Genomic DNA, 21,251 nt, shown 5'->3' with positions numbered 1-21,251 from the left:
TCCATATTCTGGTTCTATTTGGTCTGGATTTGAGTCTGTGAACCTGAACACCTTGATTAGGACTATGTCTAGTTTGAAATCCACAATGTGCCCCCAGGATGTTATTCCACCACGCTTTATCAGGCAGATTATTGACACTGTTGGCCCTGATCTGCTGTCTGTTATTAACAAGTGTCTCCAAACTGGTACTGTTCCCCATGATTTCAAACTTGCTACAGTGAGACCTCATCTTAAAAAAACAAATCTCGATTCCACACTGCTGTCTAATTTCCGTCCCATTTCAAATCTGCCTTTTTTATCTAAAATCCTTGAGAAAGTTGTTTTAAACCAACTTCAGTCACATTTATCTTATAACTCTATTTGCGAAAAGTTTCAGTCTGGTTTTAAATCTTGCCATAGCACGGAGTCAGCCCTCTTACGAGTTTTAAATGATGTTATGTTGACTACGGACTCTGGCCAGTTTACGGCTTTGGTTTTGCTAGACCTCAGCTCTGCCTTTGATCTGGTCAATCATAACGTTCTAATTTCACGTCTTGAAACGTGCGTTGGTTTACGGGGCATAGTATTACAATGGTTTAGGTCATATCTTTCTGATAGGAGGTTTGTGGTCAATATTGGGCACCATTCCTCTTCTGAGATACAGTTAAGATCTGGTGTACCTCAGGGATCGATTCTGGGTCCAGCGTTGTTCTCTCTTTATCTGCTTTCATTAGGGTCTATCTTTAGTAAATATGGGGTCTCTTTCCATCTGTATGCAGATGATACTCAGATTTATATTCCTTTAAAGCGTGGAAACAAGGATGCCTTTAAGCCTATTCTGGATTGTTTGGAGGAGCTAAAACTTTGGCTGGCAACAAACTTTCTGAGCCTCAATGAGAGTAAAACTGAATTTATAGTGTTTGGTCCCACTGATCAATGCGTATATGATTTTAAAAGTACATCTCTATCACCATACAGTACCTCATGTGTCAGAAATCTGGGTGTTTTGTTTGACAGTAACCTCAAATTTGATAAGCAGATAAGTACAGTGGTTAAGTCTTGTTTTTATCATATTCGTCTTCTTTCAAATGTAAAGCCATTTCTATCTCTAAAGAAGCTTGAAATAGCTATGCATGCATTTGTAACATCTCGGCTTGACTACTGCAACTCTTTATATGTCGGTGTCTCTCAGTCTTGTGTCTCTCGATTGCAGTTAGTCCAAAATGCAGCAGCCCGGCTTCTCACAGGAAAGTGCAAATACGAGAATATTACGCCGGTTTTAATTTCACTTCATTGGCTGCCAGTTAAATATAGAATTGATTACAAAATCCTAATGTTTGTTTTTAAATCTTTACATAGTCTGGCCCCACAGTACTTAACTGATTTGTTACAGCCTTACATTCCACCAAGATCACTCAGATCTACTAATTTTAATTTGTTGCAAGTGCCTAGGACAAGACTAAAAACCAGAGGTGACCGTGCCTTTTCTGTTGTTGGTCCAAAGTTATGGAACGATCTCCCGTTTCACATCAGAACTGCTCCAACCTTGTCTGTTTTTAAGTCCACTCTTAAAACTTATCTATTTTCCTTGCCGTTCAACATCTCTTGAACTATTGTTCTGTGTTTTTGGCCTTAGGAACTTCGCCTGTGTTTACAGCTTGTGTGATATCATGTTTTATAATTTGTGTCTGTCTTACTGTGTATTTATTAATAGTGTTGTAAAGCACTTTGGTCAACCTCGGTTGTTTTTTAAATTGTGCTCTATAAATAAAAATTGTATTGTATTGTATTGTTTTCATGCAGCATCTTGTTCCCACTTTTTCAGGGAACAGGGTAACAGCAAAGTAACCCGAGACGTATTCCTGAGAAAAAACAAACAGTTAAAACATTAAATTTCCAATATACAGCAGTTAATTTTTTTTCATAAAAAACCCAGAAACCCTGGAGGTTTTTAAATTCAAGTGTTAAAATTAACAAGCAAACAGATTGAAGTCAATAAGAATGACAAGGAAGGTGAGAGACCCCAAAGACTGAACAGATCTAATTACTCTGGAGTCTAAAGGCCAAAGATCGGGAATCATACATACATACATATATATATATATATATATATATATATATATATATATATATATATACATATATATATCCCGCTCTCTATCTCTCTCTAAAGATTCCCTCGGAACTAACGTACGTTTTTGTTGTTGTTTTTCTCTCTATTCCTCTCTCTCTCTCTCTCTCTCTAAAGATTCCCTCGGAATCTTCAGAGAGAGAGAGAGGGAGAGAGAAAGGGGTAGAGAGAAAAACAACGACAAAATCGTACGTTAGTAGCAAAGTCTCTATTTTCGTATTTTCTACCCGCCGCCCTGGAGTTCCGCTCCCCTTTTATAGGTGCCGGAGTACTCCAGGACGGTGAATGGAAATGGGAGACCGGCCGTGCATGGTTCTGGTTCTATATATATATATATATATATATATATGATACCAAAGCAGAACAATGTCTAATTGGAGCATTTTTACAGTTTATAATATTAAAAAAGTTAGTTGTTAATATATGTGGTTCATCGTGAAATATAAAACAAAAGTGCAGTGTTTAGCTGGTTTGTCCCCAAAAGGACGATTCATTGTTTTACAGAATTAACTGCGACAGTAAGAATGATGGATGAAATGATTGTGTGAAACGGGGGCGTGTCAGTTGAGCAGACGGAAAGGATAAAGGGTCAGTCATCCCAGGTATCAAGCGTTACCACTGATTACCTGCCTGAGGCTGATCATACAACACACTCAAAAAAATGAACTATCGCTTTAGTTAGTTTTACTAAACCCATCCTTGTTCACAGTACATAAATAGTGCAAGTAACTACATTAACGTAAGTTAACTAAGTTATTTATACAAAAAAATTTAGTACTGTCGGTTTTACTTAACAAGTGTTTGTTTGGTCAACTTAACATGGTTGAGTAAAACGCTAAACTCCATAAAATTGGACCTTTGCGGATACCGTAGCAGCTCACCTTGGAGGCGGAGCAACGGAACGGAAGACAAGCGAAAGCGCGAAACACCTTAAGGAGAAGACGATAGTGATTATGTCAGGTATGAATATTTAATATTTATGAATATTTCTTGCCCATCCTGATAAATACTGTCAAGAAAAAGTAATGTAGGTGTACACAGAGTGTAATTAACTCACGTTATTAATTTATTTTGTGTTTTGCTTAAATAAAATATTTAGGCATTTATGCTAATTTTTCAAGGAAAGCATGTGGCAGTGTAAGGACTGCAAAATAACAGTGTCAACTAGATATCAGTTGTTGAAGCACTATAGATTAATGCATGGACATTATGGACGCCGTAAACATTTCCCGTGCACTTATTCTGATTGTCCCTGTAGATTTAAAACATGGAATGCGCTACACAGCCATCTTAATCGTTATCATGCTAAAGAGAACACTGAATTACCAGTAAGGTTAGCCACATTCAGTTGTCACGTGTGTTCTTGCAGCAATATAGCATCAGAACGGGAGTATTTTAGTCACATCTATAACCACCTAAAAAGCAATGAAACGGTTCATTGTATGTTTGAGCACTGTTCTTTTCAGACAAATGTGTGTGGCACATTCAAGTCGCATAAAAATAGGAAGCACAATACTTATTCTCTTCAGGACTTCAAACCAGGTGTTGTTAGAGAAAGTGGTACTCAGAATTTCTCAGATAAATTCAATGATGATGCATTGCTAGCTGAACAGGAGAATGCAGATGTTTCAGATAATGAGGATATTGTCACAGAAGGACAAGATTTGTCCAAGACCACAGAGCTGAAATTTGCATCCATTTTGCTAAAACTTGAAAATAATTTTCATGTTCCTTGTAATGCCATTAATGAACTTATCACAGATTTGCAGTACATGATCAGTTCTGCCTCAGTAGCTTCATCAACTCAAGTCATTCTTGATACCTTCCAGAAACATAATCTTTGTGTAGATCAGCTGGTCATAAAAGAACTCATCAGTTCACTCTCATCATCCAATCCTCTGCTGAAAGCTACTGCAAAAGATGGTCCTTTAGCCACTGCTTTCAAGCGCATGAAATACTACAGAGATAATTTTGATATAATTGATCCTGTTGAAATGATTCTTCAGTCTAAAAAACATAGATCCTTCCAATATATACCCATCATAAAATCATTACAACAGCTGCTTAATCAGAAAGACATACTTAATAAAGTAGTTAATGGTCATACAGGGCAACAAATTATACATGATGGATCTTACAGATCTTTCAAAGATGGTCAACACTTTAAAGATAATGAGTTTTTCTCAGGGACTGAGCTCAGACTCTCCTTGTGTATGTACATAGATGACTTTGAGGTGTGTAATCCATTAGGAACATCACGCAAAAAGCATAAAATCTGTGCAGTTTATTGGATCTTAGGAAACTTACCACCAGGCTCTAGTTCATCATTGTCCACAATTAATCTCGCTCTATTATGTAAAAGTGATGATGTGAAGGCCTTTGGCTATGAAAAAATTCTTGAGCCTCTTGTGAACGACCTCATCACTTTAGAGCAATGAGGTGTGTTTGTCAATCACCTGGAAACATTTATCAAAGGCACAGTACAATACGTGGTTGCGGACAGTCTTGGTGCACATGCTTTGGCAGGTTTTGTTGAGAATTTTTCAGGGGAATATTTTTGTAGGTTTTGCAATGCCACTCGCACAGATATTCAGTCAAAAGAGGTCAGAGATGGTGTTTTCCCTCTCCGATCTGAAGAGCAGCATGACGTACATGTTGCAGATGCATGTGAGAAAGGAGAAGCATGTTTTGGTGTAAAAAATGCTTGTCCTTTATCTGTGAACCTCTCATACTTTAAAGTCACTGCAGGTTTTCCCCCAGATGTGGCCCATGATCTCTTAGAGGGTATAGTACCTGTTGAGTTGGCAGGGTACTTTGAAATATGTATAAAGAAGAAATATTTCACCTTTGACAAACTTAATAAGCTGATTCAGGAATTCCCATTCAAATGGGGAGATAAGACCAATCGCCCTCATGTGCTTCCCCTCACTTTTGTGAGAAAAAAAACTATTGGGGGAAACGCACATGAGAATTGGTGTCTCTTGCGGCTAATACCATTAATTGTTGGAAAACTTATACCTCAGGATGAACCTGCTTGGGAGCTCATTCTTCTCTTAAAAGACATTGTTGAGCTTCTTCTATGTCCTGTGCATACTAGCGAGTCTGTTGCATACTTGGATAGCAAAATTTCTCAGCACCGCAATAGGTTTCAATTACTTTTTCCAGAAAGAAAGCTTTTGCCAAAGCATCACTTTCTGGAGCATTATCCAGCAATGATTTCTCTCTTTGGTCCACCTGTTTTTTTCTGGACAATGAGATTCGAAGCCAAGCACAGTTTTTTCAAACAGGTAGCTAGGCATACAAACTGCTTCAAAAATATCACTAAGACTTTGGCCAGGAAACATCAGCTTATGGTTGGTCAATTTATACAGTCATCCCAGTGTGATGAATCACCTGTAGAGGTTACTCGCATTTCAACTGTTCCTGTCGATGTTCTTCATGAAGACATTGCTTACACCTTTAATCAGAAATACCCGAATGTTTTTGCTATTAATTTAGCTCAGACAGTAGTTTCTCATGGCATAAAGTACACAAAGAGCATGATCATTGTGCATGGAACAATTAGTGGATTGCCTGATTTTGCAGAAATTGTGCAGATTTGTATTTTGAAAGATGGAATTGCTTTTATAGCAAAAAAGTTATGTTCCTGGTACAATGAACACTATCGATCCTTTGAATTAGACCAACACCCAAGGGATGTTATGTTTATAGAGCTGAGTAAATTGGCAGATCGTTATCCTCTCTCTGATTACAAAGTTGGATCTGTTCGTATGGTTACCTTGAAAAGGTACATACATGCTGCATAACCTTTTTTTTATTTTTTATTTCCCCCCCCCCCCCCCCCAAGAGTGATGAATCAAACAAAGAAAATGACTGATCCAGCAAAGTTAAAAATTGTTCTAGGAGATGGTGACTCAATGAAATTGACACTGCCCTCTGGAATACCCAAATCTGTTGAAGAACTTGAATCTGAGATTAAGAAGCAATGTGGTGTCTCAGGACATTTCAGGCTGCAGTATCTTGATGCTGACTTTGATGATTTCCTCATTCTTACCTCAACTGTGGATCTTCACGACAAAGGAACAGTTAAAGTGGTAGCACAATGTGCAGCAAGTGCACATGATATCTGTTCTGTTTCTTCAGCAGACACTGATATTCTTTCATCAACTTCATCTCAGACACCTAGCATGTCAGTTTCTCCAACACCATCAAATGATTCTTCTGCAGCAGGTTCTGAGACCATGTCTTCATCTGCAAAGCTAAGGAGTGAAACCTGGCCAATTAACTTTCCAATCCCTGCATTTCCCTATGAGGTAGAGCTAGAACTACAGAAAGCCAATGAAGAATTCTTGAATGCTGGTACTTCACTTAACATAGACTCAAAGCCTAAACTAAAATCTGAAATTCTGAAATCCTTGGCTGCGGAAATAGTGAAGTACAAAGTGTACCCGAGGTGTGAAGAATATGAAGAGGTTGCAAAAGCTCTGATTAAAAAGCATCCAAGCCTTCAGGAAAGGGGTTCTGTTGGTGGGTTCTATGGCTGGAAAGTCAGTCTGCAGTGGAAGATGGGGAACTATCGTCGTACTCTGCGAGCAGCAGGTTGTCCCGAAGTAAAGATAAATTCTTTAAAACACAAACATGGTGAAAATACAAATACCAAGAAAGTCAAAAAGCCCAGGAAGGCTGAAGTCAATTTTTATCCTGATTATCCAGCTGGAGAGAACAAACGAAGCCTAGAAGAAGAACGTTTAGCATTGCTGTCTGAGGTTCAGAAAAATGACAACTATCAAATTATTAAACAAAAAATGGAAAAAACATTTGCTTACAGAAGACATGAAGTAATTGAAGATGTGCCCTTCATTGTTGACTTCCAAAGCAGATGGCCTGCTCTGTTTTGTGAATATGAGGTAAAATATGATTATATAACTGTATTTATTTATTTAGTAGTTTTAAATGGTGCAACAAATTCCCTTATGTAAAATTATTCTTTATTCATGTCCATGCAGAGTTAGCATAAATGCTGTTTTGTGTTCAGATGTCATTGAATAACCCAGGATATATATTTTTAAACAAGAAAACTGTCCTTACAATAATTTTGTCTCTTAAATCCATAGATTGCTGCTGAGTTCACTCGAATCAACACCATCCCACTAATTCAAACATTTATGTCAAAACTGGATTGTTACACAAGCAAGCTGACCAGCATCTACCGAAGAAAAGGAGGAGTTGCAGGACGTAAAATTAGCAAATTAATGGCTGCCATTGACCAGGTATGTGATCTGTATTTATGATGCTTGTGTATAATTTACATAGTGATTAGCCTCTACTTAATGTCTCTACTCGTCTACAGAATGATACCTTCTCAACTCGGAGAGCGTGCATTGTCAGAGCACTTTCTGTGTATCTAAATGAAGACTATGAAAACCTCATGAAGGAGTATGCAGTAAGTATTCTCAGACAATCTTTTGTGCATATTTAAAGTGAAAAATTATTCCCCAAAATCATTAGACAATACAATAAAGTGCTCATACAGTATATGGGCCAAATTCACATAATATAGTCAAGAAATATAAATACACAAAGTATATTTAACTCGGTCAAGAACAAAAACAACCAAATTGAGTAGTCTATTAATGAAAAACTTAACCCGAATAGTTCATACGTAACTTTGGTGCGGCTGCAGGAACATCAGTGGTGCTTTATCATTGCTTTATAGAACTTTTGAAATCTAGTGTGCTCTGCCCTTCTTTCTTCCTTCTTCTTTTGGCAACTCATTGATGTAAATATTACGGAATGGACAATGATATAGAATTCTCTGATTATTTGCTTTTTCTGGATGCACTGCTAAGCTATGTTAAATTTGCAACCTGCATTTTTGATGCAAGATGCAGTTAAAATGACTGAACAGTGTTACTGTTTTTGTGTTTTATAGGACGCAGACTCTGAGAATGCAGAAAGAGACATGGCCAACACAGTCATTGGAATTTACATCATCAGACCTGAAGATGCAGAAGTCTGTGACCTACCATCAGATGTTGGACTCATTGTTGAGGGAGTGAAAGTCCTTCAAAATCTTGCCGATGTCACCAAGGCTTGTGCTCTTCTTTTGGGAGTCATATACAGCTTGAATCTCAGCTATCCACCAGACCTGAAGTACACTTTTGAGTTCTTTCAAAAAGTGTTACTAGGACTTGATGCACAGAAACTTTCACACAAAATACAGGTGCTCAAAAACAAACTTGTTGATTGAATCATCACATCTTTATTTCTTTCATTTTGTTTTTCCGAGATCTGTGACGGGTAAATTGTCTGTGGTTTTAAAAATTAGGGGCCAGTTTTAATGTTACCATTGTTGATGGCCATTTGGAGTTTTGCAACTTTTTGGAGCATGCTGCCTATCTTAAGCAGACTTGTTTTATTGTTTTTAGGAACTGTGAACTTGAAATTGTTTGCAAGTTGTTTACAAAAAAATGGAGGCCAGTTTTAATGTTTCCTTTACCAAAGCTTCCAAACATTTTAAATATAAAAAAATTTAATGTTGCAGCATTTTATGGCGTGCTCCCTGACTTGAACAAAATTTCCTTTTGTTTTATTTTTCTAATTAAAATTATTTATTATTATATTTGAAGGCAGTTGCACATTGTATGACTTTGGGAAGAATGTAGGCAGTTGAATAGAATTTTTTTTTTTTTTTTAACAAACTGTGACATTTAAGCTGTTTGTGGTCATTTACAAAAATAGAGTCCAGTGTTAATTGTTGGCACAAAGGATCTGAAATATCAGACAGGGAGTTGTGCAGCATTTGGAGGTATCCTGTTTAATTTCAACAGACATTTGATCAAAGTAAGATTTTTATAATTTCTTGAAGACAGTTGCACTTTAAAAGAACTTGTAAAGAATGTTTACTATTTAAATGATTATGTTGTAGTCTAATTGTTTCCAAGGACCTGGTTGTCTATTGCAAGAAATAAAATAAACATGTTTTGTTTCTGGAAATATGCTTGTGATTATTTAACTATTAGCTCTACAAGTGGAAACCTTGAAGTAAATAAAATCTATAAAACATGTGTTCACCTTACATATTAACAGTTTGTAAATGTAACAATTATTAAGCTAAGTTTACATATAGTTAATGTGTAATTGTGACAAATCTAAATTGTTTGGATTTACTTTAAAAAGTTTTGTCAACTTTACCTGAATTTCTATTGTTCATACAACTAAATTGTTAATTGTAGAAACTACTTAACTTCCTTGCGTGGAACCACTTGACACTACTTTTTTATGTAAATCCAACAAATCATTTTTTTGAGTGCATGTGGCTTTGTTTTAATTTAGTAATTGTACATTTAGGTTATAGGGAATTTCTTTATAACAATGTTTAATTAAGCGTCACATAGTGATTGAAGACATTGTAGACAACAGTGCCTTTGGGGTTTTCATTGGACTCTATGCAAAACTCTTGCTAAAAAGTCAGTAAATACCATTAAAAAAAGCACTTATTTATTACACTGGATTAGATACACATACAGTATCTTGCTCTGATTGACACTCTGCTTGTCAAAGTTAGCACCAAGCGCTACATCATTTTTGTTTTATGTTTAATAGTTTATGGTCTTTAAATAATGTTTCAGCCATCAGTCACCATTTACTATCCCATTATCACTGAAGAGCTTTTTTTGTTTTATTAGGATTTATAAGCATTGATGTTCATCAGTTTAGTCAAAAGAAATTGCTGTCTTGCAATAGAAAAGGGTTTTCAGTGTGTGTTCATTTATTAACATTATTTTGCGATTTTTTTTTTTCATTATTAAATTTAGCTTGTATTAAATGTAATAAATATGGCATTAGGCCCTGAAGTGTAGCAGCGTCATCAAGTGATGATGAGTACCCAGCAGTACCCAGAACTGCAAACTGTTTAAGGAACCAGTGACCCATGGTTCATCCCTTCACTAAAAGTAGACTGATAAAATTAACCACCATCCCTGATGATGATGACCCCACTCACTCAAAAGATATTTTCATATTTTATCTTTAACCTTTACACTCATCTGCGGTGTCTCATGTTCTGTCTTGTACTGTTTGCACATTCTTGTGCTTGTGCACTTTCAGTTTCTGTGTCCTTAGTATAACTTTTAGATGTGTCTTGTGAACTTTTGTGTTTTATGAAGCACCATTATCCTGGAGAAACATGGTTTCATTTCATTGTGTACTGTACATACTGTAATGTTTGAAATAAAAATAAAAGTGACTTTGATGTTGACATAAGATAAAAAGAAAAGCAGTTTGTTTACACAAAGTATAATCTCCTGTCTTCTAATGCCAGAAAACTTTGACCAGAAATCCGGATGTTTGGTAATGTTCCCTGTGGATTTATCTTGTGAGGGCCAGTTTAGTTATTTATTTATTCTTATCTCAGAATTACTCTGCAGCTTCATGGATGATACACTCTGTAATAGCAGGGAGCAGCTGCCATCTTAACTGAAAGTATTTGGCATTTGTTAAAAGTATTGAGCACTCATTGTGAAAACACAGTTAAGAATCAATGCAGAAAAGGTGCATCAAAAAGGAAAAAGTCTTTGCTGGATTTGTCTGTAAAGAGTACCCAGAAAGCAGCCTGATTTACTCAGTGTCCTGGTGATGATGGGCAAAAGGTTTGTGTTAACCTTGGGATTTTACTTTCAACATCCTGCTGCATGTTTGACCTTTTGTTTCAAAATGTGATTTAAAGTGCTAATATTTTATGACTTGTGCATTATTAAGCCAATGAAATCGTTGAGTCCAAACATTACTTTTCCAGCTGCAGTAATTTTTTTAGCTCCTGGAGGTAAAATGACAGTTTGCTTTAATGACCTTGACAGCACTGATCATATCACAAATGGCTTTATTTACATTACACATGTAGACTAGGCAATCGTGTTTATCTTTCACATAATCAAAGAAAATGTAGAAAGTTTGTATGTTGTTCAGCCCTGGATTATTTTAAAAACAGATGTAAAACGTGTTTTCACGACAGTTTATTTGCATTTAATTTTTTTGACTCCAAATGAATGCTATGGTAAAAGGGCAGAAGTGGAAGTTATTGGGGCATTTTTTCTACCTATAAAAATATGCAGTGATAATCATAAGTCAACTGCATTTGGTTACAGCTTATGGATCTCCATTGTTCAGACTGTTCATCATTTATAATGGATAAAAGTTTATCGGTTGATTTGTTTTTCACTTTAGAAATCTAAACCAGCAGTGCTGCAGCTGATCCAGTCACACCTGCATAATAAACTAACATTGTCAGTGCTGGACTGAGAATAAATCACAAATGAACAAAAATTGTAATAAAGTGGAGTTAGTGCTGGTGTACCACTGCTCAGGTGATTGTTCTCCTAGACCAGGACATCTCCCAGTGTGTTCATTCTCTTTTGCCACAGCGATTTGGGAAACCAGTTTGCTCCCAAACGTGACTGTTACACCTGATGTGTGCCTACAGCAGAGTCACAGCCGTGCTAATGTTCAGTGTAACGCACTCTTTTTTGTGTGATGTTGCTTAAATGCACAGTAATGGGTATAAATGTAGAGCCACAGTATATTGATTCTCTAACAAACATCTGTTTTGAAGAAAACAGAGATTAGGTTTTGTAAAGATAATATATTAAAGAACTGGTTCAGGTGCTTTACGGAAAACTTTATGCATGACAACTAAATTTACAGTATTTAAATCAAACCAGAGCTCGATCACATTCAGTGTTTTAACTGTTGTTTAACTCTTGTCTAGATGACAGTGTACATTTAGGCAACAATGGTTGACTTGTGACTATATCCAATTGGTACCTAGGAGTTGATGTAAATAAAGTAGAATTTAAAAACTGTTTAAGAACTGTTAAGTCAGATATTCCTGCAACTTGAGCAGGGGGAGGAGGAGCTCTTATTCCTGGAGTTTTTCCTGTTAGTGTCACAAACTGGGTGTAATGGTGGATGTTGATCGCCATGGGCGGAGAGAGCAGGCATAAAGGCAGAGGAGTTGTGTAACCAAAAAAGTCCTTTAATGGTTGTCACAGAAATAATGAAGACACAAAAACAAAGGAACAAACAAACTCAAACAATACTTAATAGCTTTGGGTTAAACATGGGCTCTCTGGCAGGACACAGTCTAAGGGACACCAACAGGCTCCAATACCTGTTACACTATGTTTAAGCTCTGTAGCGAAACACAGGCTGAAGGACGCCTAGCAAACGTCCTGTGGCGAAACACAGGCTGAAGGATGAAACACGTGACAGGACACACAAACTACGCGTACAACATGACGAGACTAGATACCCGACGAGACGGGAGACAAGGAGAGACAAGAGAAAGACGGGAGACAAGAGAGAGACGGGACTAGGGCTAAAGACATGGCAATCAGCTAGACATGGCTTTTAGCTAAACATGGTTAAGAGCACTTAACCATGGCAGTCAGCTACACATTCATCTAGCTAAGCATGTCTTTAGTCCGACATGCACTAAGCTACACTTACCTAATAGCTCAACACAACACTAGGAAATTGGGGCACAGAAACACAGACGAGGGATACCCAGTGGCTAGGCTAGGGGACACTCAAAGGCTAGGTTCACTGGGAAACTAGGGAGACAGGGAACACAAAGGGGCTATGGCTAGAAGCATGATAGTTAGCTCAACATAGATTTTAGCTAAACACACTCCTAGCCAAACACACACCTATCTACATACCTGCTCTAGCTAAACACACAAGAAAACAGGGGGACAAAAACCACAATACTCACATCACCACACATGACATGACTGAGTCAGCTCCACAAACACAGACAGAACATCTACAGAAAACATTGCCAAACTGAGAGCCCAAGTCAACACAACTTAAATCAAAATATGACCAGACCAGACCGCCCACTTAAATGACAGTAGTTTAACTAATAATGCTCAACCTAGTTTCCCAGACTAAACAGCTATTTCTAGATGGATTAATGGCTACCTCTGGGTGCCTTCTGGGAAACTGAGTCAGCCAACAAAAACTACACCGGACAAACAACAACCTCTAGTGGTGGTCCCTTACAGTTAGACTCAGAGAGATGGGATAAAGGTGTTCACTCACTCACTCATCTTCTTTACCGCTTTATCCTGAATTTAGGGTTAAAGGGGACCTGGAGCCTATCTCAGGTGACTTGAGGTGGGGTACACCCTAGACAGGGTGCAAATCCATCGCAGGGCACACAGACATACACACACTCACAAGCCCATTCACATACTATGGGCAATTTGGGAACGCGAATTAGCCTAATTTACAGTACATGTATTTGGACTGTGGGAGGAAATCATAGTACCCGGAGGAAACTCACCAAGCATGGGGAGAACATGCAAACTCCATGCACACAGAGACAGGAATCGAACCTAGACCGTGGAATTGGAAGGCCATAGTGCTAACCACTAAACCACCGTGCCGCCCCAGTTTAAAAATCTTTTTGGATAAAATAAGTAACTGCAGTAAATGGGAATTTCATCTGTGTTCTGTGATTTTATCACACATAACATTTGTCTTAAATGAGCATGTACACAGATCTGCTATACAGAAATAATTTATACCTGAGCGTGCATAAAAACAATAAATTAATTATTTAATAAAACCTTACATTCTTAATTTTTGCCTACATTGAAAAAGAATGCTTCCTGTGCAAACAACAAAAATAACATACAAAAATACTACACAAGAATTAGCAATTCGGGTACTGTAAATGTAAAGAAAAAAGTCATTGTAACATGAGACTATGAACAGGTTTTTCCAGTTCATCCAGAACTCAGAATGTGGACAGATAACAGTCTCAGCCTCAGTACTTTACTTTCACTTCATATACTTTAATTTTAGAATTGTTAATGCATGGAAATATTTTTAGGGAAGTGAGTTGAGACACAGGGCTGACAGAAAAAGGAATTTAATCCATGAGTAAGATCAAGCTAACAAATTAATTCCAAATCACCTTTTCAGAACTGTGGAGATCCTCTACACAGTGTATAAAAGTCACATGATATGAAACTATAATAGCATAAGCACACAATAAGGGGCATAATAGAATTTTATTAATTATTAACCTTTTAAACTTGACAGTTAAATATGTAGTATACTTTACACATAATAACTGTTCAAAAAAATGTTGATTAGTAAACTTTTTTCTATTCCAGTCATTCGTAAAGCATAAAACCACAGACCACAGGCCAGTAAGTTGCCTAAAGTACTTATACATTGTGGTAGAAGGTTAGATAAAAGATTGGAGTAAAATGAAGTGGTCTGATTTAATGTCACAAAGAATCTGGTCAAAAAAGAGGAACTTACCAAATCACCCATTAAAAACAGGAAACTGATTAAGCAAGTCGCAGCTTAATAGGCTAAGTGCCTTAGCAAAAGACATGGCCATAACAACCCACATTTGTCAATGCCAATGGTGGGAAATAAACTGGGCTTATATATAAGATAAAATTCATGGAGTTAAATAAATTTTAATATGACTAATAAATGAGTAATAAAAATTAGATCAGGCAAAGAAACGAGGAGGATGTAGGATTCTAAGAAGATTAAGTCTAACCTAACACACAGTGTGAATTCAGATCAAGTCCTGCTCTCTGTTTTACCCAGATGAGGATGGTATGAGTCTGGTTCCTCTCAAGGTTTCGTCTTAGGTTACTTTGCTGTAACCCTGTTTCCTGAAAAAGCGAGAACAAGATGCTGCGTGAAAACGCTATGGGAACATCTTTCTGTGTTGCCAGTTGTGAAGCATGTGTGTATCATACACGCCAAATCTTGGCATATACTGTATATCCTCGGTCAGGTGACGTCATCTGATGAAGCGCACCTGCAGGTTATAAATAGGAGTGAACCGGAACATACCTCGGATCAATTTTGTCTGAAAGGACATCCAGTCACACAAGCAGTGCGGCATTGGAGCGCAGCATCTCGTTCCCGCTTTTTCAGGGAACAGAGTTACAGCTGAGTAACCCGAGATGTTCCCTTTCAAAAGCTACACTCGATGCTTCGAGAAAACGCTATGGGAACGAGAATACCAATATCGCACCAAGTGTCTGGACCCCCAAGGTTGTGTAGTGTGTGCACACAAAGGGCAAGGAGGTCTCAGAGCTAGCTCTTAGAGGCTGACTCGAGGACCCATGAGTAGCATGAACATCCAAACTATAGAATCTCACAAATGTGTGCGGAGAGGACCAACCTGGCGCATACACACTTGCTGCAGGGGAACACCTCTTGCAAGCGCAATAGATGAGGCAATCCCCCTGGGTGAATGAGCCCTGTATTCTAGAGGCGAAGTGTGACCACGCACCTCGTAGGCTAGGGCAATAGCATATCCCACCCGATGTGGCAGCGTTTGGCATAAAAAAGGCTTCTTTGACTTACGCCACTGGCTAGTGAACTGTGGACACAGCTGCCATGAGACCTAAAATCTCTGAAAGTGCTAGTAAGCTTTGCCCCCGAAAGCAAACCCCAGGAACTTTCTGTGTTGTGGCAATATTTCCATGTAAAAATATGCGTCCTTCAGATTGATTGTCACAAACCAATCCCTTGGTTGGGTTTGAGAAATAATTACTTTGACAGTCAACATTTTAAACCTGTCTTTTTTTTTGGATAGCGGTTAGCCCGCGAATATCTAAAATTGGACGCAGCCCCCCTAAAAAACACGGGATGAATAAGGCTATTCCATGAAAGAGTTAACTCGTCATGAAGGTTGCCAAAAAAGGGGGGGGGGGGGAAAGAAAGAGAGGGAGAGAGAGAGAGCGCCGCTGAGGCTCCTCTCCCCGGCCACCCGACAGAAAACGTTTGAGCACTTGGGGAAAAATCTCTCTTCCGCAGCTACAGATGTTACTCATGCGGTATTCTGGTTTTACCGCCACGCCTCACGGTGGCGACATTTGGGTTTGTGCGTTTGCTGGGTACTATCGCTGAGTGGCGCTATATGACTACAGACTGACGCCTCGGGCATCAGTTAATTTTCTGCAGGATTAATGAGCCGCGGTCCATTAGAGCTGCACATAGTAGCTGTTATGGAGGCACAGACTCAAAGATCTTATTTAAGTCAAGTGTCACAAACTGTCAAAGATCTTATTAAAAAACCGAACGGGCGTTTTATTAACAAACAGTGGATAATGACAAGATTGAATGCAAAAGCGGGAAAGTCTTAACTGTGTGGATGCCGGAGCTTGTGGAGGCGTGTGGACGAACAACGAAGAGGACACAGAAGACGGGATGAGGAGCCAGGAAACGAGACGAGGAGCCAGGAGACGAGACAACATACAAACATTGACGAAGAGATCAGGTAAGTCTAGCAAAGTCCGTATTTCATGTTGGAGGTCAGACGCTGAGTGCTGGGAAGTGAAGTGTATTTGAGGTGTGGTGCTAATGTAAAACAGGTGTGCTCAGAACAGATTGGGAACGGAGATTGAGGGTGGAGCCTGGTGTTTCCGTGACAGTAGCGAATAAAATCAAGTGAAACATTGTAGGTAAACGAATTCATAATCACAGTATTAAAATTACAGTACAAATGTAGAATTTAAATTTAATTAAATCTTATTAGTATCGAATTTAAGCAAAGTAAACATGAGCCTTTAGATTTTATCATGTGTAATTAGGAAAGCTACGCATGTATGTTTTTTGTCATCTTATATTTGTGTTTTTTAAATTTGTAGTAGATTTATTAACTGAAATAAACGAAAATAGATTGCCATAAAAATTCTAACATTGTCAGGCCGTGCTACTGCGTCAGCAGATGTCGATGTGTTTTTGCATTATTATAAGAATTAAATGCAGTAGGCTGTTATGATCATCATAATGTTCTTTCATAAATAATAAAAACATTTTAACAAATTATATTTTTACATCCCAGCACCCCCGTTGAAGTAGGTTTTGTGTCATCTTATACTTTGTGTTCTTTAAATTTGTAGCAGATGTATTAACTGAAATAAATGAAACCAAATGACCATAAAATTCGCGTCAGCAGAGGTTATACAGCAGCGCTTGTGTTTTGTGTTATTATAAGAACGGAATGCAGTAGGCTGGTATGCATGATTTTCTTTAATAATGGTATGCATGATTTTCTTTAATAATATGGCCCCCCAAACATGAAGTGTTACGGAATGTATTGCCTTAGGTTTCGCTACGTGCCGACCCTTTTTTTGTAGCACATCAACGCAAAGTGCTCCAAAGCCACAGTTGTTTCGTCAGCAAAGATTACATTGTCAAAGGTCTCTTTGACAGTCATCCACTGCTGAGCTTGGCTAAGACGCAGGGCCTTGTTGGCATCCCGAATCATAGGGTATGTGCTAAACATCCAAAAACAATCAATACAGTTTATAAATAAATGTGTTAAATCTAAAATATAATCTACACTGGCTAAAATTATTATAGTCGCTTACCGGGCTTTGCTATAAGTCCATCCAAGTTTTTTTATTGACCTTCTAATATGGCTAATTGGTAATTTCAATTGCAGTTGTTTCTGAAGCTCGTTTTGAATTTTTTTTGCAGACCGTTCATCATCCTTGTCCAGCATTTCTTTAATGCACCGAAGTACAGCACTATACAAATAAAAATACCATTTTATGGTCAGATTAATCTACAATTTTAGATTTTATACGAAACAAATAATTACGTAACCTACCTGGTCACTTTCAATGGAGCTGGTGTTTTAATTACAGGAGTCAGGCGACGAGAACGGCAATGTCGTCTGATCGTGTCGTCACAGACATGAACACCTGACTGAATGTCCGGATATTAAAGAAAAAGTGTCCTGCTATCCACAGAGACCTGATCTTGATGCTCATCTCAGGGGAAATCTTCGTCATGGTCGATAGTGTGGCAGAAAGCTCGAGCTCCAAAAATGTTATACTGTAGACTAGCAATAAAAAAAAAAAACCCGCAGCATTTAAATTTATGCTTGGGGGTGGGACGGGTTTTAACACTTGTAATATCGACCCATACACTTTTTGTTGGGTTGACAATGTGTTATTTTGGTAATTAAATAGATGTGATGTCAAAGCGGCGGTTTTATGCGCTAAAATGCCCCCCTGCCACGGATTGCCCCTCTAAAAAAATCTCTATTAAATATTATATCAGGACATACATTCATAGATTTATTATTATCATATATATTATTACTATTATAATTAACCCTAGGCACGTGCTTATTTTATTTAAAAACTCCTCATACAGACTACTACTTGTTGACAATTTTAACTCTATAATTTCGTTACTGTTTCTTATTTGAGTTAAATATTGGGCTCAGTTGTGAGTGGGGTGGTGCAGAAAACGAAATATAGCCTTTCTCGTCCTAGGAGCTGACTTGATTTACTTTAAAGTGGGGGATGGCTCCTTATTTGCATTTGAACTCTGTCCACCATTGGAAAGCACAAAGAAACACTAAAACAACAACCAGCCAAAGTGCGAACGAATAATAAATTACTGTAGGAGGCCCTGATGATATAGCATGATTATTATTATGCTTTAGTACAACAATTGACCTCTAAGCCAAATAGAACCTGTATTTTCTTGTTTTGAGCTGATCACTGTTTTATCTTTGACTCGTTTGACTGAAAATGGAAATGTTAAAATAAATGAATTACACATTCCGTCAACTTAAGATTTTAAAGTTGGTACACGTTGTAGCAACTAAAAATCACTGTAAACTACTTAGTTAGGCCAGCAAATTGCTCTAAAGTTAAGTAAACTTTAAAAAGCGTTGCAACTTGTCACTAAACTTTTTTTTACGTTGGCGACTGGCTGGTTGTTTTTACAGTGCAAAGTGCAAACAAATAACAAATCTGCCTTTCTTCTTCTTCTTCATTCTTTTCTTAATGTCCTGACTAGATGTGTGTTAATAGACCTACAATGGGTGTTAACATTAGAGCGATTAAACTCTGATAGAATGTATGGGGATTACAGTGGGGATTCCCAAGTATGGGCTAATGCTTAACAGGTGCACAATTATGTTGATATTCAATAATTAAAAAACAATTCTGTAATTATTTAAATAACAATTAAAAAACAAGAGTATGATTAACGATCAGGTAATATCACAATTCTACGTTTTTTTAAGTAATTGTTCTTATATGCCTCTCTGCCAGGGTAAATCATTTAGTGATAGACCTAATTTTCACAGCAAAAAAAGTACAGCAAAATCTTCGCGTCTGTGATGATACTGCGTTAATATTTAATACAACAAATATAAGACAATATCTTGGCATTTTTTATGTTCCCATAGCGTTTTCACGCAGCATTGAGTGTAGCTTTTAAAAGGGAACTTCCTATTACCATCTCTGGGAGGTTTTCCTTGCCACTGTCGCCCTTGGCTTGCTTATCAGTGACTATCTGACCATTTTGATTAATTCACATTCCATACAAATTTAAATAATTCTTTTGATTGTGTAAAGCTGCTTTGCGACAATGACAATTGTTAAAAGCGTTATACAAATAAAATTTGAATTGAATCAAAGTCTGGTATCCTAGGTGTTTGAGACATTAACCTTTGTCTTTATGTAATTCCTGACCACTGGGTATGGTCCCAAGGTAAATGTGAATGCTAATCTCAAGGCCAGGCTGTGCCTTTGGCTCTATGATAATATTAAGGTCTGGGTGATACTGTCAGGCTGTTACTGTTAGATACTGTTAGATTAGCACCCATGCATTTGAGAGGCACTGGTATACTGATAAAATTAGCGCTGGGGAACTTTTATTACCAGGCTGATTCCTGTATTACACTATGCTTTGTATGTCTCCAACTCTTGGTAACCCATAAATAGGAATAGGAAACTGTGTGCGTGAACTGTACAGACAATTGAATTTAAATTCAAAGTTTTTCACATACACAACCATACACAGTATAATATGCGGTAAAATGCTTACATGACTATTTGTGAACTTAAAAAGGAAAATGGAAGTAAGGAAGCAAAATCCTAATTGTAAAGATGCGGGTCTTACTAGAAGCAGAACCGTGGGTAAATATTCTGCACTGTTCTGAACGGGCAGAGGCGCGGACATTTATACATGCAGTTGCCAGGCAACAAAGCTATAAGGCAATCAGCCTGGATATGCCACACCTACAGTAGCACCATGTCTATTTAAGGGTCCTGATACCTCCGCACTACGTGCAAACAGGTAGCACTGGTAAGGTATCAGGACCAAAGACAAAGAAAGAAACAAAGAAACAAAGACAAGCACACAGAAAGTCGAGAGACAAAGGCAAAGACCCAGCCTCTGCCTCCGTAAGACGCCGGCAAGAGAGAGAGAGCGAGCAGCGCTCTGTCCTTTTAAACATGCACTCTCAGGTTACATATAAAAGTAAAAAAAAAGACAGAAACCCCTCTCTCTCAAATACATCCTCGGTAAGGGGATAGGCCCTGAGAGGATCACAAGTATATTTTAATAACCAGAGCCCTATCCATTCTCGCATTGACGGCGGAGCTCTGTTTATTTTGTGTTATCAGTTTTCTTTTGTTTTCCTTTTAAGTTCCTAATTAATAATCTCTAAATGGAAATGTCTTCCCGTGTGTTTTATAAGCACTCTCACCACCTCCTATTTTGTTGACCCCCTCAAAAGCCCTGCGTTAGGGCTCTTATAAACATTACATATAAAAATTTTTTTACAATAAAATTAAAATTAAACATAAGGTAGAAATATAAGTATATAAAAATATAATAATGTAAAAAACTAAGAACAATTTAAATAAACTATATAAAGTATGTGGAATGTGCAATGTGCAGGCAGCAGCAGTGCGTTGTGGTCATGAAGTGTGAAAGTGACTTGCATGGTGCTATTTCCGAACCAGCTTGTGACGTTTCCCGCCAGGATGCTTTCTATGGTGCGGGAGTAAAAATTCCTAAGTATCTTGCATCTGGGGTGGTAGAGACATTTTTAAAAGTGTTGATATGACAGAACAATGACAGATCCTGTGTGATGTAAACACTGAGGTATCTGAAGCTGTTCACTCTCTTCACTTGGCTCTCTTTAATCACAGGGGTCTGGTAGTTTCTCTTCTGCTTTGTACTAAAGTCCACTATATTTGCTGAAGTTCAGAAAGAGGTTGTTTCTCTAGCACTAGTTCTCCAGGTTCCTAATCTCCGCCAGGTAGGCCGTCACATTGTTGTC

The 21,251-nt window shown here is 37.8% G+C and overlaps 1 protein-coding gene across 1 annotated transcript; it reads left to right on the top strand.

Moving 5' to 3' along the window:
- The first annotated feature begins 2,950 nt into the window (after positions 1-2,950).
- LOC128517033 (sterile alpha motif domain-containing protein 3-like) lies at positions 2,951-7,401 on the top strand. Its single transcript, XM_053490777.1, has 3 exons — positions 2,951-3,070; positions 5,958-7,017; positions 7,225-7,401. The coding sequence occupies exons 2-3, from the start codon at positions 5,962-5,964 to the stop codon at positions 7,399-7,401; spliced, it is 1,233 nt and encodes a 410-aa protein (XP_053346752.1). The 5' UTR covers positions 2,951-3,070; positions 5,958-5,961.
- Positions 7,402-21,251: the final 13,850 nt, after the last annotated feature.

The sequence above is a fragment of the Clarias gariepinus genome, unplaced genomic scaffold (assembly GCF_024256425.1).
Source record: "Clarias gariepinus isolate MV-2021 ecotype Netherlands unplaced genomic scaffold, CGAR_prim_01v2 scaffold_32, whole genome shotgun sequence".
Lineage (NCBI taxonomy): Eukaryota > Metazoa > Chordata > Actinopteri > Siluriformes > Clariidae > Clarias > Clarias gariepinus.
The sequence above is the reverse complement of the archived record's forward strand: the minus strand, read 5'-3'. Positions and strand labels throughout refer to the sequence as shown.

Coding starts and splice junctions, on each gene's coding strand:
- LOC128517033 (XM_053490777.1), top strand. CDS start 5,962: ATGAATCAAACAAAGAAAATGACTGATCCAGCAAAGTTAAAAATTGTT. Junction 7,018..7,224: donor CTCTGTTTTGTGAATATGAG/GTAAAATATGAT, acceptor TTAAATCCATAG/ATTGCTGCTGAGTTCACTCG.